At 43.9% G+C, this 13,311-nt stretch overlaps 1 protein-coding gene and 1 long non-coding RNA gene across 2 annotated transcripts in view; one reads left to right on the forward strand and one right to left on the reverse strand.

Moving 5' to 3' along the window:
- The window catches only part of ARX (aristaless related homeobox), a 13,968-nt gene extending 13,560 nt beyond the window's left edge, over nucleotides 1–408 (forward strand). The window contains exon 8 of the mRNA XM_021719367.1: nucleotides 5–408. Coding sequence (XP_021575042.1) covers nucleotides 5–408 — 404 coding nt within the window. The remainder of the gene's footprint in view (nucleotides 1–4) is intronic.
- A 5,608-nt stretch (nucleotides 409–6,016) lies between these two features.
- The window catches only part of LOC103274806, a 64,963-nt gene continuing 57,668 nt past the window's right edge, over nucleotides 6,017–13,311 (reverse strand). The window contains exon 2 of the long non-coding RNA XR_505275.1: nucleotides 6,017–7,207. This is a non-coding gene — a long non-coding RNA (uncharacterized LOC103274806). The remainder of the gene's footprint in view (nucleotides 7,208–13,311) is intronic.

The raw sequence follows: 13,311 nt of genomic DNA on the forward strand, positions 1-13,311 counted from the left end.
CAAGTGTGGGCGGCCGAGGGGAAGGTGCCGGGTCGGGCAGAGGTCGGCGGCCCGCCCGGCGCTGCGCCCGCCTGCGGTAGCTGCGGCGCTGGAGCCCGCGCGTCCTCGGCTCCGGCCGCCCACCCGGCCGAGACATCCGGAGGCCCCGCCCGCAGGAAACCTCGCCGAGCGCGCGGAGCAAGGCTCGCCGGCCCCAGGCTGCTTCCCGGATTTCGGCCGTCGGGTGGGTCACCGCCACCCTACGCCGCCCTGGCCCTGGACTCTCGAGGGCGGCGCCCACAAGCAGGGGCCCCGGCCTGGGGCATGGGGAGCGGCTGCCAACCACCATTCCCACCACTCACTCCTTTCCCGAGTCTAGTGGGCCCGCTAGGAACTTTCGAAGGCACTGCTGGCGGCCTGCGAGTGTAAAACGCTCGGGCTCCACATCCATAAGGTCTCCCAGAGCGAAAGCACTTTACTGGGGTGGGTAGGGCCGCTCTGCAGTTTGGAGAGGAGGCAGAGGAGTGCATGAGAAACGTGAGGGAAAGGAGGGGTTTTGTTGTTGTTGTTGTTGTTTTTGGGGGTTTTTTTTGTGTGTGTGTGTGTTATCTTTGTGGTCAATATCAATTTTCCGTCGATTTTGGCTTTTTGTTTAGTAGGGCTTCTTTTCCCCCCTCCAGGCTGCCAGTTGGATGGTATATGAGAAACAGTACCATTCTTCCTGTTAATGAACTCTTTTTTAAGTCATTTTTTCTCATTTGACCCTTCCATGGAGCAGAAGCAAATTGCGTGAAATTACCTCCAAGGATTACGTTTATTACTGGCCAATGAGAACCCCTCGCCTTGTTTTACAAACTCTTAATCCTATGTCATTCTGATGCCGCAAACAAGCCCGGTCCTGGGCCTCCTATTCTTTCAACTTTCCCCAGCTGGAGGGACCTCATTCTGCACTTAATATTCCCCATAAATATCACACGCTAAAGACCCCCTGACTTCCAGCAAGTCCACATTAAACATGTGACATGTCACGCATGACAAACTCTGAGTATCTTTTCAAAGCAGCATTAAAAGCAAAGAAACCAATTTTCTTCTCCTTCCAAACCTCCCCAAGTGCTGAATGATGGGGATTGGAAAGAGCCACTGGAGCGTACTTAGGGGGATTTTATGAGATTTTCCAGAATGATTTAATCTTATTGTGAGCATTATTAATGAATGGCAACCCAATTTGGCCCCAATATCTGGGAACGCAGTCACAATGCTGGGAGCGGCTGACCCCCCCCAACCTTAAGCAAACCTCTTCCACCATGGAGGAAGACATGCAGGGCCCCAGGGGAGTTCGAGAGAGCCCAGTGCAGGGCTTGGCCGTCTCCTATCACACCCAGGGCAGAATGGCCCAGCACCTGCTTTCCCAGGGCCACCCCTGCAGCATCTTGGGGTGAGGGGTGACTAGGAGCCCAGTACTGGCCTCTGTGGGAGAGTTGAGAAGAGGTATGTTAATCTGCTACATTTTCAGACAGGTTAGCCAGATCTGGAGGAGGCGGCAGATGGGGAAGCCTTTGCAAAAAGGGGGCAATTGGCATAATATCATCAGCAATGTTCTTCTCTTACCAACCACCCATGGCCTGGACTGTGGGCAGTCGTTAGGGCCCACATCTTAGGTGTGTGGTGAGGTCTGTAGCAAGTGGAAGAATTAGGGAGAGTGACTGTTGAAGGGAAGGGTTGAGACCACTTGGCACTTGAAATTCAGTCTTAAAGTCAGTGATGGTATTGACCCTGACCAATTTCCTGTTTTTTTTTTCTTATTAACCCCCCATTGAGGCTAACAATTATCATTTTTGTTGTTTCTGATTTGTAACATCAAGAGTCAAAGCATTCGTAGTTCTCTTTTTAGTATCGTTCTCAGTGCAGAGATCTTACTAGGATGGAAAAAGGGGCTGATGTTAGAGGAAAGGAAATTATACATAGGTTAGCCCAACTTGCTTTTGGAGAAAAAAATGTGCACATGTGCATGTGTGTATGTGTATACAGTAAAGTGAATGTGTCTGAATGAAGGGCATCTTAAATGGGGCCTAACATGGTATTTTGGAACAGAGTTCCCCGGAGCAACTGCACATTTAACTGACAGTGGCAGCCTGGCTGGGGGAGGGGGGAAGGCGGAGAGAAGAAAACCCGCTACCTGATGGGGGGGAAAGCATTTTTCAAAGAAAAAGTCTTGTTGTCCCTGGACGTTATTAACGGTCCAGTTTGAGGTATACATTTTTTTCTTTTAAAGAAAAGGGAGTGATTACCAGTTATACATTAAGAAATGTCATTCAGTCATTTTTATTCATTCTCCGGAAATCTTCGTAAAAGCCTGAATCATACTTCTACAAGCAGCAATTTTGTTAATCCAGGGGGTTATTACTTTGGGCCCTTATTAGGTTCTACACCACTGCCAAGCAATCCTATAACCCTCTCAAAAGAAGTTTACCTCCCTGTTATAAAACCAGTAGTGGTATTTATACTGTGCAATAATTAGTGTATTACTTGAATCCACTAACACGTTCATTTTATCTCTGCACAAAACCTCTAGTCTGCTTATAGAAAGCTTGTGCCTCCTTTGGTGCTGTTAAAGTGGTGAAAGAGTGAATTGAAGGCTGGTTGCACTTTCTCCTTTTGCCTCGCCTTAATTCCCATCTCTTTTTGCTCTCATCCAATTAGCACAGTGTATTAAGCGGTTTATCATCTCATAGTCAGCTATTGAGAGAAACAAGGCGAGCACTTTGCAATAGAACCTGCGCTCCTTTGACACCCTCAGGTACTTACATATTCCACTGCGCTATGAATAATAGAGGAAGAATGGAGCGCTAATTCCCTCATCAAAGAATGCCTTGTCTGCTGCTTTGCTCAACAACACCATTCTGATCAAAAGAAAAGCAATAAAGCTTAGCATAACAAAACGAAACCTACTTATTAGCTTAGTGGTTAAATTAATGCAGAGCCGCTGCTATTCAAAACCAAGGTTTGAAAACAGCCTCCAACAACCTGATAATGCTGCCTTCGGGATGAAGGAATTTTAATCTGAAATTTGAGGCTGGCTCAGATGAGTTAATCTATTAAACTGCTATAAGGAAGCTCCACCACAAACCATTCAATTAAGAAATATTTAGGTGAATGGGGAGAGAAGAGGGAGAGAGAGGGGGAGAGAGGGAGAGAGAGAGAGAGAGAGAGAGAGAGAGAGAGAGAGAGAGAGAGAGAGAGAGAGAGAGAGAGAGAGAGAGAGAAAGGCAGTTTTTTAAGTTTGGGGGGTGGGAGCATCAAAGAGCATTGTACTGCTGGGTCAGGATTCTGGCAAGAGGTGCTAGGGCTTGATGTTTTTCTTAGAAACCCTGACATGGACAGGGAAATCTGTTTTTGGAGTTTCCTTATTGCATCTTCTGTCGAATTTATTTTAAATGATGTTTGCAAAAGTGTGTCAAGGTGTGTAGTGTGTGTGTGTTGGAGGTAAGAGGTGGCAAGGGCTGGAGAGGGGCAGTGACTTCTTCATTCCCTTTCAGTATCTCCTAGACTCCAGTCTGCGCACTTTGATTAGCCCCCATGTCCTGGGCAACAGTTACAAGATTAATTCCATCTGTTTCCTGGACAAATGACAATCTTGTCAAGCATACTCTTTGTAGGATTTTCAACTTTGGGCCTCCTTTATCTACCTTATGTGAAGGAGAGTTGAGGGTTTGGCAAATTGCATCCAAGATAGGCTTGTGTACAGGGATCTGCTGTAGGTCAAATCCCAGTTCCTAAAATAAACAGAAAAGGTGCCCCTTTGCAGAGGCATGAGGCTCTGAAGAGAGCAGGGTTCTTTTAGGGTGCAATTTCCCAACTGGCCCAGATAAAGTTTAGGCCACAGGTTTTGACTGGCCCACTTAGTGTTTATAGCTTTATTTTAAAAATGAGTTGCCAAGGTTTAGAAATTGAGAGATTTTGTGGAATATCTGGATTCCTGGCTTCTCTTGGAAACTGGATCATGTGGCCATGCTGGGTTCCATTCCTCCAAGCATCACTGAGTAGCTGGTATCCCCTTTGGACAGGACCTGCCCACTCCTGTTTACCACAGTACCCACTCCTGCTACTCTCTAGTGTGAACTTGGCTTGCTTCACCCATTCACTTTAAGAATTTGAGCTTAAGATTTGAGCCAGATAGCCTAGAGAGTAGGCGCCCCCTTAGAAAGAAGTAGGCAGCATTTCCACACCAGTTCTGCCCAGTGTGATATCAATCAGGCAAACCAAGGAGTAGAAATCCTTTTCAGAGAATAGTATGTGACATTCCAACCTTCCAACAGAGATCCACTGGCATTCTTTTTATTTTACTTATATAACTAGAGACAGGATCTTACTATGTTATCAAGGCTGGTCTCGAACTCCTGGCCTCAAGCAATCTTCCTGCCTTGGCCTCTCAAAGTGCTCAGATTACAGGTATGAGTCACTGGCCCACTGGAATTCTTAATCAGAGCTTCAGTCTAAACTTTCCATAAAATTCTGGAATTCCTTAGGTGGCTGGAATAATAACAGATCCAAATAATAAAACATCAACTCTTTTCAGGGATTGTACTTAGAAATGTCTAACTTTCAGCTGGGCACAGTGGCTCATGCCCATAATCCCAGCACTTTGGGAGGTGGAGGTGGAGGCGAGAGGATTGCCTTAGTCCAAGGGTTCGAGACCAGCCTGAACAACTTGGTGAGACCTCATCTCTACAATAAATTAAAAAAATTAGCCAGGTGTGATGGCACACGTCTATAGTTCCAGCAACTAGGAAGATTGAGCTGGATTGCCAGCAGATCGAGGCTGCCGTGGCCTTAAGCATGCCACTGCACTCCAGCCTGGGTGACAGAGTGAGACTCAAACTAAAAAAAAAAAAAAAAAAAAAAAAAGTCTAACTTTCTACAGAAATGGTCTCTACCTTCAGGGTGATTACAATCTAGAGGCAGAGACAAGAAACAATCCAGTGAGAAGTTACTGGGGTTTTCTGGAGTTTCTTGATGACCAAGTTTAGGATAACTCTACTCTATATTTAATATATTTCCAGCTCCCAAAAATCAAGGAAAACATGTCTTCCCTTCAGAAAGCAAAGTTGGGGATTGGGCTCTGGAAGCAACATTAGAGAACAATCCCTATAACCTAGCCTATATCATAACACAAATTATCAAGAGCGTTGACCAGGGGAGCAATGAAACAGCATTAATCCTTTAGTTTCCTAAAACAACTTGGGTGCTCCAACTTGTGACAAGCTGCAGAGGTTAAAGTACCAAGTTAATTAATTGATAGAGCTCTAAGCTCATAGTGCTTCTACTTAGAACGTGAGTGTAAGGGGAAGAAGAAGGAAAAGAGACATGAGAGCCAAAAGGGTGAAGGAGAGAAAAGAAAACACAAGATAAAAGGCAGCTTTATATCCACTGCTCTTTGCTAGGGAACCTCTCTTGTGGGGTGCCTTTCTCCCAGGAACCCTTGGCCTCCTCTTCAAAAAGAGACACTGTCGGCCTCTTAGCTTCATTCTCTTTTGCTGTCTGAATTAGCAAAGCACGTAAGAAACCATACCTCATCTCTTAAATGACTCAAAGGCCACAGAAATTCTCCTGAATGCTACTGAGAACATTCGGCCAAACATCACACTGAGCAACCCTGAGCTGGGTTCCAAACAGGGTGAGGTCTGGGAAGATGATCGACTCTAGTCTCATATATATATATATGGCCTCTCAAAGTGAATATATATATTCATTCCAGGCTGGCCTCAACCTCCAGTGCTCAAGAGATCCTCCCATCTCAGCCTCAGCTGGGATCTCAGGTGTGCATCACCATGCCCAGCTAATTTTTTTGTAGGGACAGGATCTGGTTATAATGCCCAGATGGGTCCAGAACTCCTCATCTCAAGCGGTCCTCCCACTTCAGTCTCCCAAGTAGCTGGGATTAAAGGTGCACACCACCACACCTGGCTCTAGTCATATTTTATTCCTTGCTGCTCCTCTAGTCAACTCTTTGAACCTGACAAGGATTCACCACAACTGCTTTCCCTTTAGAAAACTTTATTCTTAAGTAAAAGGCACAACATATTTTTCTTTTATAAAAACACATTGGTAAACATTTTTTTAAAAAACAAAGTATAGTTGTACACAGGGAGAGATTTTGTTAGTATGATCTTACCAATGATATAAGAAAGGAAAGATTGCCATATGGAAATGTATTTTGCTGCTGGCCGAGAGGGCACCATTCTGAAGAAATGAGGAAAAATCGCAAGCATCAAGCATCAGGGCCAATGAACTATCCCCTCCCAATTTTTCTGAATACAACACAGTGATCCTTGCCCCGAATTGTACACATTTTAATGAACTGTTAGCAAATCAAATTATTTTAAATGTGCTTTCCTGTTGTGTAAACCTTTACCTGCACCTTCTATTTAAGGGGGAAAAAGGGAATGTGAGTGTAAAACACCTGCTCAGTGTGTGCTGGACTTAGGAGCAATTCAAAAAACAAGCTCGCTCTGTTTAATCTATTTAGTGAGTGCAAGGCTTCTAAATCTCCCACGTCAGCTACCTCTCTCTACAAAAGACAAGACTGAAAAGGACAGCCACTCCTGGAGCAAGCGGCTGGGGAAGCGTTTGGATTTAGACTGGGTTTAATTGGCATGTGAAAAGGCAAAACATTAACTCTTCAGCCAGGCTGAAGAGAATCTCTCTTTCTAGGGGCACCTCAGCTAAAGGCTCTGGGGGCAAAGCCCTGGGTCATTTACATTCCAGCTACTCTCAAAGTAGCAATTTTCCTTCCCCAAAAACCTAGTCCTCAGTATGCTACCTCTTCAGGTGCTTGGGGAAGGGCTCTAAAGTCATGTTTCAAAGCAGTCCATCTTAATAGGAAGACTGTGTAGATCTTCTGTGATGCTCGGTTGATTCAATATGTTTTGCAATTCCTCCACAGGTCCACATCCACACAAACATAAGACACAGTCCTAAAGGGAAAAGCAGATGCTAGAGAAGCAGTTAGGGTCAAAGCGGGGGTACAGAGGAAGCGGGGATTTTTTTCAACTACCCCCTCCTTGTTCATTCCTGGGATTCCCTTAGGATTTCACAGCACAACCAGCGAAGAGTTTGCTGAGGTTCACTTCAGAGTAGCCACTTCGGGACAGGAACTGCTCTGCTGTGTTCTTGAGTTTTCTGTATTCCTGACGAACTTTGGGGGTAAGAAACTGCTTATTCAATTTATCTAAAAAGAAGTACAAATAAAAACATTAGAAGTCTCAGAGACAGATTCTTTAAAGACCATTCAGTACTCATCACATACTAGGGAAGAGGGTGGAGATTCGTTTGTAGCTCCATGGTCCTGTCTCTAGTCTGTCCCTGGGGTCAGTCTGATGGAAGGGTGGGGGCAGAGTGCTCTGTGAAAGCCTGTCTTCCTTTCCCCTGCCTGCCCACCACATCTCAGGATCTAGCTGACTCAGCACACTGGGGGACGGGGCCACTGTCTACCAAGGGAATTGCAGGTGTACGCCCATGTGCAGCAGACAAGGTGAGCTCCACTTGCAGGCACCACTTCCACGGCGCTGTCGAGCACATGCATGCAACTGCACACCAAATCTGGATGCAGCAGGAAACACATCGTCTCAAAGGAAGGCCCTTAGAGCGCCTCCCAGCACAAACTCCTCAGATCAGCTGGGCCTAGTTATCTTCTTCTAGCCCTCTTGTTTGTGTCCCTCTGCTAAACAAAACCTCCTTTGCTAAAAGAGACAAGGGGTAAGCTGCCCAGAGAGCACCTGTCCATTGTCAAGATTTCTTTTTTGCTTTTTGTCCACACTGTGTGAACTCAGGTCACATAGTCCCCCTGCCCCTGCATCCTGCTCCTTCAACCCATTCATCCCTGGCCTTTCTGTTCTGAGCAGGGTGCTACCAGCCAGAGAAGAGCCTTCCTTTCCCCTCCCCAGAGACAGGCTACTTCTATACTTTGTTCTTTTAAAGGAGCAGTAGGGCTGTGAGGCTCAGGTCTGATCTTTTGGGAGAAGAGAGTGATCGCTGGGAGCCAATCCTGCCCAGGATGGTTAAGATGACACTGTCTTTGTTCAGAGCTGCTTGGGACCCCTATAAGGTGTTTGAGGAGGCCGATGACTTTTTTTCCCCTTCCAATCCCCATTTTATGGCCAAGGAAACTGGGAGGTTAAGTCATTTGTCCAAGGTTACACAGCAGGTAATGAGGGATGTAGCCGTGCAAACCCAGGCAGCCACAATCCCAGCCCACACTATGAAGAAGAGGCTCACTTTTGCCCCCCCACCCCACATCTGCAAGTCACTGCTCCCAGATAGAGATGGGCAGGCTCTAGACATCAGCTGTTTCCGAGGTGAGGGCCCCCCTGCCCCCTGCAGATGCTGGCCTGTGCCAAGGTTCCTAGGGGGAGTGAGGCTGCCCAGCACCTTGCAACAGGGAAAGGTCAGGAAGTACACATGGAACGGAGAGCACACCACTAACAAAACCTAAAACCTTACTGCAACAAAAAACAAAAACTCAATCTCATGATTTTTGTTCCTTAACTACATATTCGCATTTGTTCTCCACAACCTTTTCTAAATTACATCAATTGCCTTTCAAAAATCAACAACAACAAGTTTTGTAGAGGATTTAAATGCCCAAAGGGAGTGGAAAAAGAGAGGCGAGGGGGTGCACATCGTTAACTGACTATAGAAAGACAATTTGAAAGTTCTAATTATCCGAGTCTGGGAATACACAACAATGGCCCTAACCAGTGCCGGCTGCCTCTCGGCAGGCCAGAGCCACAGGCCAGCAACCCCGTGCATGTGAATGACACAAATGCATCTGATGACTGGGGAGAGCACATTTAAAGAGCTGCGGTAATACAGAGCAGGGGAGGAAGAGCGAGGACATAGCTCCTGATGTGTTTACCTCCTCTGCTGATGGGATATTGACTTTTCCCACCAGGTTGGTTAGAAAGGGGACTATTTACGCTGCCACACAGCAGAGTTAGAATGACAACCAGCATCACTCGGTGCTCTTCTTCGTAAAGGACAACTGTGACCGCCAGCATATCCCATAGCCGGTCAATACGGACAAGGCACCATTCCACGCCAGTTAGAGATGCAGATAAAAGCTCCCACTTGCTTCCCCAATGAGAATTTAATCAATAACATACGGAAGGTTTTCTAGGAAACAGAACTGGATGAGCTGTCACATGCTGCCTGGGGGTAGGAGCTGGGAGGGGGAAGGAGTCACCCCTTCTTCACAGTTTTTCTCTTCCCCCTTTAGGCACCTGGGCCACCCACGCTAGGCCTCATATTAAACTGTTACCCTGTTTCTGCCAATACAACACCCACCACTTTAGAACTCAAGGAAAAATACAGGTGTTAAACGGTAGAAGTCAGTTAATGTGGTCAATGAAACCCCCATTCCTTCCCCTGCTCTGGTTTTGGGAGTCTGCCTACCCAGTAAAGATGCCATCGCCATCAGAGCTGCAGGTCAGGCACCCGAGAAAAAACTGTTACAAGATTACAATAGGCCATTAGGCAAGAAAGAGAAGATCCATAGCTATCCCACCGCTGTCCACAGAGATGCCATTGGCCATGGCTGCTGCTGTCTCACCACCAGCACAACAAATCCAAACTTTGTTGAGACGAGGAAGAAAATGCTCTTCCTACACACAAGTGTATCATCAAAATATGCTCTAGTGGCTTGAAGTATCACCCAGAAATTACTTATCTTAATACACCAGCAAAGCTAATATCCTTTACTTACTTGTCATATGAATAACATCTGAGGAACATATATCTAAAGCTTATTTACTCTGGTCCTTTCTATATGCTTGTATTCTTTGTGGTTATATACTAATCGCCAAAAGTATTCTGTCTCTAACCCTATGAAAACAATAAAAAAGCCTAGATATTTATCATTCACAAAATATTTTATCAAGCAACAAAATTAACCACTAATTTAAAAGTTGGTTTCTACTGATTAGAATCTAAAACCTCAAAATCATGAAAACTATCATCTTTTCTATATGAGATGAACTAGACAATCACCTGCATATTGAACTTACCTTAAATATTTTATTTAAAAGTCAACTGACCAAATAAAATGCTAGCACTATTGGGGGGGGGAGAATATTCTCCCATTGAAGAAAACTATCTCTACTTCACATATTTCAGTTCCATGTCAGTAAACCAAAAATCTCTTTACAGCTCTACTCTTTATAAAACCCTTTTTGGACTTAAACACACTGAACTGGAAACCACGAGGCAAAGACATTTATTTTAATATCGCCTACTGGTTATTTTATTTTAATTAAGACAAGCTTAGGCACACAGGCAGCAGCCGTCTCTGTTCTGAATGTCTGTTTCATTTATTTCTGTGCAAAGGTATCAAACAACAGTCAGTTATAATTGATTCTGTCAGGTGTTATACAGTCAGTCATAATTGTCTCTGTGTAGAGGTGTGTCAATTTACTATATCTGAATTAAATATTCTGTCAATTATGAAATCAGGTAATAATTTCAGTCAGTTTTTTAATTGCATGGCTTCCCACCATACAGTTCTCAGCTCTCCCACCTTTTCTGATCCATAGCCTCTTTCCCTCAATGTAATGTGAGCTTTGCAGTAAGGAGTGGAACGCAGGAAGCTTTGGGAATTTTGAAAGAAACCTGCACTCCCCTCTACTCTCTACATGTAGAGCTACCTGACCTATAGAGAGCTGTTGAAGCTTCTGGTCTGACTGCCTTTCTTCTGAATATCGATCCATAACTGAGTCTCGGGCTATGCACAGTATCTGAAAGATCTCAAGCAACATCCATATCTTAAAGTCAAAGTCACAGAGGGCCCCAAATCAAATGACAAGTATATATAAACGTTTTTCAATCAAAACAAGAAATAAAAAGAAATCATCTTTGAGTCAATTATTTGAGAAAAAAATGCACAAGGCACAGTGCCAGGCACACATAGTGTGCAGTGTGTTTACTGACTAGCTAATGACCAGAGGACCATTTTCACCCGTTAAATCACATTTTAGATGCTAAGATATTTCTGAAGGCTGAAGAGTCTGTTAGTTCCACTCTTACTTCTAAATAATTATCTTCAGTTTTCTTTATTTTTCCTTATTTTTTGTTGATATCAAAATACAGTCTTCAAGCAGAATAAAATATCCATGGTTTAGCTCAAGTGCTCTACTAGGCTGATCTGACAAGTATTTAGAAGTGTGATTATAATTCTCTCCACCATTGGCCTGGTTCATGTTCAATAAACACAGGCTTGCTGCAGCCTGGTGGTGGTGAACAGTGACCCTTCACACTCAAAGCAAATGGAGGTGCTGCGGGGCCCAACTCCCAAGAAGGGCTGGTCAGCGGAAGTTTGGGAAAGAGCAGAGGGTGATGTAAGAAGGAAGGAGAGGGGGTGAGACAATGCAAAGAATGCCACTTCTACAGTGAAAAACAGAAGGTGAGAGTCGTGCCCCTTACCATGTTTCAGTGAAGAAAGAGTCACCTTGAAAGAGATAAAAAATTTCCTTTCAACTGGATGTAGTGATTCTATCAGGGTTGGGTTTTGGGTGTTTGTATTTGTCATGTCGGAAGAAAATTGCCCATGCAGCCCTCTTGCTGAGGTTATAGAAAGTACTGTCAACCATACTGGACAGAATTTTGGGGGGGGGGTGCAGAGAGGGAAAAAAACACATTGTGCAGGATCATTAAGCACTGTTGTATAAATAAAGTTAGAAGATCAAACGAAAGAGGGGACTCGGGTTAAATGCTGGAAGACAAGCTTAAATAAAGTTCTAAGAAAAAAGCAAGGCATGCTGTAATTCCAAGAACCTATTACTTCAGACAATTTACTTCAAAAAATAAAATCAGAATGGTAAATGATTACCCAAAAGCAATCATGTCATCATCACTGAGAGATGGAATAAAATAATTTTTTGTGAAGTGGCTGAATGAGAGCAACTTAAAAGCCACGGAGCCTGTCAGAAGCACATTATTTCTTTTTACACCCCGTTTCCCAATTCATCTCAGTGCTGCTGACTAACCTCGGCTCCCAGCAGGTGGAGCATTTAAAATAAATAGCATTTCCTACAAAACGCGCTCCAACTGCCCCATGACAGACGCTTCCAATTCCCGGCCAGCCACTGGATCAGCTTCAGCGGTATCTAACAAGGTGTAAATACAATAACAAGCATGTAATTAAGTGAGCATGATGAAGTTAATGGAGATAATTCATTCCATTTTGGGCTTATGAATATTCTATTAGATGTTATCAGGCAGCTGGAATAGCTGTTAATTTAATCATCATTCAGACCAGCAAAATGTTCTTTGTGCGAGCATAATTGCAGAGAATGAATAATTGATTTGACAATTGTACCAGTGGATTTCAAACAGTTCTGTGCGCTCTCAGAGCAGGAAGGGAGGAGAACTGGAATACTCAAAGCACTGAAGAGGTGGCAGAGAAGCCAGCCTGTAAATTGAACATTATCAGGACACAGATAAAGGACAATTTTTATTTTATCAATGCAACACAATTACATTACAGTGCGCTAGTAATCATTCTGCCCACACTTTAAAAAGGGAAATAAATTACTCTTCATGGGAAAGGACAAAAAGAAATATCAAAACCATTTAGAATCCATTGATATTGGATATTTAATTTTTTACATTATATTTTATTATAGGAAATATCAAACTGTGTTTGAAATTGCTGGCACATTTAACTCTGTTACCTGCAATCAGGTACACAGATTGTATTTTACACGTATCTCTGTATTACAGCATGTTCTATGAATTACAATGACTTTATTGCAATTTTTGAAAATGACCATAATGTTTAAAAAGAGCCATCATTGTGGTATACAAGAGTATTGTACACCTTAACTATCAGAACTCTGTTCTGATACATTGAACAACTAGAAAAATTTTATTCTCCAAATGATTCTATACTGCATCTGGGTGGAAAAAGTGGCAACAAAATGCTGACCTTCAACAACAAGCGGTTTCAAACATGAGACTAAGTTTTATTAAGGATCAACTCTACCAAAGGCCTAGAGTTCTGAGTTACTGCCTCAGCAGAAAACATCTTCGATACTCACCCCACAGGGATATTACTACAATTTGCAAAAACTATTCACTGCATTCTATGCAGAAGCTTGTAATTTAATCAAAGCCAATGGGATAGCCTGCAACTACTGTGAAATTTGACGTGAGGACTACGCTCTAATACACATGAAGGCAGGATAAAATGGAAGTATTCTAATTTTTTTTTTTTTTTTTTTTTTGAGATGGAGACTCACTCTGTCGCCACAGACTGGAGTGCAGTGGCTGCTCCCGGCCACC

Source organism: Carlito syrichta, unplaced genomic scaffold, assembly GCF_000164805.1.
Source record: "Carlito syrichta isolate Samal-C Ts95f unplaced genomic scaffold, Tarsius_syrichta-2.0.1 Scaffold115557, whole genome shotgun sequence".
Lineage (NCBI taxonomy): Eukaryota > Metazoa > Chordata > Mammalia > Primates > Tarsiidae > Carlito > Carlito syrichta.